This window comes from Mastomys coucha, chromosome X (assembly GCF_008632895.1).
Source record: "Mastomys coucha isolate ucsf_1 chromosome X, UCSF_Mcou_1, whole genome shotgun sequence".
In the NCBI taxonomy this organism is placed as follows: domain Eukaryota; kingdom Metazoa; phylum Chordata; class Mammalia; order Rodentia; family Muridae; genus Mastomys; species Mastomys coucha.
Genome location: NC_045030.1, coordinates 7,832,654 through 7,835,218, shown reverse-complemented (window position 1 = coordinate 7,835,218; position 2,565 = coordinate 7,832,654). Strand labels below are relative to the sequence as shown.

At 38.5% G+C, this 2,565-nt stretch overlaps 1 protein-coding gene across 1 annotated transcript in view; it reads left to right on the top strand.

The window, feature by feature from the left end:
* Positions 1 to 2,565, top strand: part of Cask (calcium/calmodulin dependent serine protein kinase) — a 340,530-nt gene that overhangs the window by 270,671 nt on the left and 67,294 nt on the right. Inside the window, exon 12 of the mRNA XM_031372099.1 lies at positions 1,356 to 1,477. Within this exon, the coding sequence (XP_031227959.1) occupies positions 1,356 to 1,477 (122 nt within the window). The remainder of the gene's footprint in view (positions 1 to 1,355; positions 1,478 to 2,565) is intronic.

Sequence of the window (2,565 nt, the reverse complement as noted above, 5' to 3'; positions counted from 1 at the left end):
AAAAAGAATATTCTTTTTGTCTGAAACAGGGCTTTTCATACTGAATACTGACATTTTGGGTCAGGTAACTCTTAGTTGTAGGTGCTGTCCTAGACGTTGGAGAATATTCAGTACCATCCCTCACCTCTACTACTACAGGCCACCCTCCCTTCCTGCTGTTGTCATAACTCAGAGTCACCCCAGACACTAAGAAATATTTCCTTGGAGAGCAAAATCAAAACCCTCCACACAGTCAAGGACCACTGATCTGAAGACTTAGCTACGAATGAAGCACTTATTCTCAGACTTCCTTGCTATATACAAATGTGCTCAGGCCTCTTGGGTTTCTTGGGAGTATATATTTGCATATTGTCTGTAGTGTAAAACGGATTGGTTCTTTAAGGCTATGTAAATGACTTTAATAATGTTCATGTGTATCTTTCACTAATGAGTCCTGCCTAGTGTGCTGAGCATGAGGAAATGTGGGGAAACTAATAACACTCCCATTCTCCTTGCCCTACAAAAGAACTTTCATTAACATATCCTGTGGTATTTGGATGTGGCCATTATGCACATGTCTGTTAATCTACCATCCCTTTGTCACTAAGTCTATATAAGGACCTAAGACAGTGACAGTGACTTTGCTTCTCTTGACTCCATATGTAAAATTTTAAAAAGAAATAGACTGAGTTCTTTGCTAAATAAGACTTAAAAAAAAAACTCCAAGCTTATTTTAATTATCAAGAGCTCTCAGTTGATGGTCTGTAACTCTTATCCATAGTTTCTTATATTGTCAGTACTTAATAAAATGCCCACCTATGTTTATAATATTGCAAAAAGCCTTAGGGTTCTGATGCCTTTACTGTCTAGCTGATGTATAACTTGCTGCACCCAGATCAATTATTATAGTAGCCCAATTCTGTTGACAGAGTGCATTTTTTAAGATTTATTTATTTATTTCATGTATATGAATACACTGTCACTGTAGCTGTCTTCAGACACACAGAAGAGGGTGTCAGATCCCCATTATAAATGGTTGCAAACCACCATGTGGTTGCTGTGAATTGAACTCGGGACCTCTGGAAGAGCAGTCAGTGCTCTTAACCACTGAGCCATCTCTCCAGCCCAAGTGCTTTAATTTAAACATACAAGGTTAAGTTCACTTTAAATGCAAAGGGCAGAAAAACTTTGTTGAGGACATAAACACAAGGTATTCTGCCCTTAAATTATATGAAGCATTTGAGCTTCTCCTTCATAAAAACACAAGCCTTCTCAGTTCTGATGCTCATTGTTATTAAGTGTAAGCTTAGGGTTGGAAAGATTAATGTAACATTGACTATGTACTACCAGTTTTTTTTTCCATTTGTCCCCTCCAGGAGCCGTCTCTCAGGTGCTGGACAGCCTGGAAGAGATCCACGCACTTACAGACTGCAGTGAAAAGGACCTAGATTTTCTACACAGTGTTTTCCAGGATCAGCATCTTCACACACTGCTGGATGTAAGTCTTGTCTTTTTTAATATATTTTTCTTGTATGAAGAACATTTAGTATTTAGCAGACCTCTTTACAGGAATTCCCAGATCTTACATCATAGCACTCCCTTTTCAACTTCTTTCTATCTGTGAAGATGGGGAAAATTATCTAGTACAGGTTCCAAACTAAAATAATCATATGTGCAGTACAAATGCAGTATAGCCTAACTAGCCACAACAGGGAAATTGTGAGTACTTATAATTTGTGCACACAAGTGATGAGCAAGATTTTTACAGAGTATAGCACAACCCTAAGTTACCAATAATAATTTGTTCTACTATAGCAAATTATTAATCTTAACAGTGATTTCTCTTTATTGCCTTAAAACATTATTTCTCAGTCATGCATACAGAAGTGATAAAAAACAAAGAGGATACTGTACAGTGGAGTAGATTCACACACATACATATTTAATATTGCTGGGACACTGGCATTTGTAAATTTGGTATCTTCAAATATAAAAGGGTGTTTCATTTATTAAATTTGGGAGCAGATTAGGACCCAAATAAGAACAAAAAAAGCCCAGAAGCTTAACCAGATGTGCTGGCTCATGCCTCCCAGCACTCAGAAGGTAGAAGCAGGCAGATCTCTGCATTTGTGACCATCCTGGTTTACATAGAAAGTTATAGAACAGCCAAGACTATGTGGTGAGGCCCTCTCTCAAGAAAAGAATAGAAACAGAAACTGACCATTCATGTCTGATGTCTGTCTTCAGTATACTCTTAGGAAGAATGGTTTATTTCTACAGTGATGATCTTGGGTGGTTCTGATAGTAATAGTGCATTTCAGTTGGTGTGCAGAAAGTCCCTTCCCTTAAGAAGAGAACATGACTTCTTTGAGAGACCTAGAACTGTTTGGTACTTCTTGATTCACCCACTGTTGATGCAGCTTGCACTAAGGTAAAACAGGATGTGCTGTAAAACATTCTACTAGGTAATACTGGGGCAGGAAAGTAAACGGGGGCTTTAACTGGTCTTAGACCTCTGACTTTAGAATGTAAGGGACCGGCTGGGCATTGGTGCTGCACGCCTTTAATCCCAGCACTTTGGAGGCA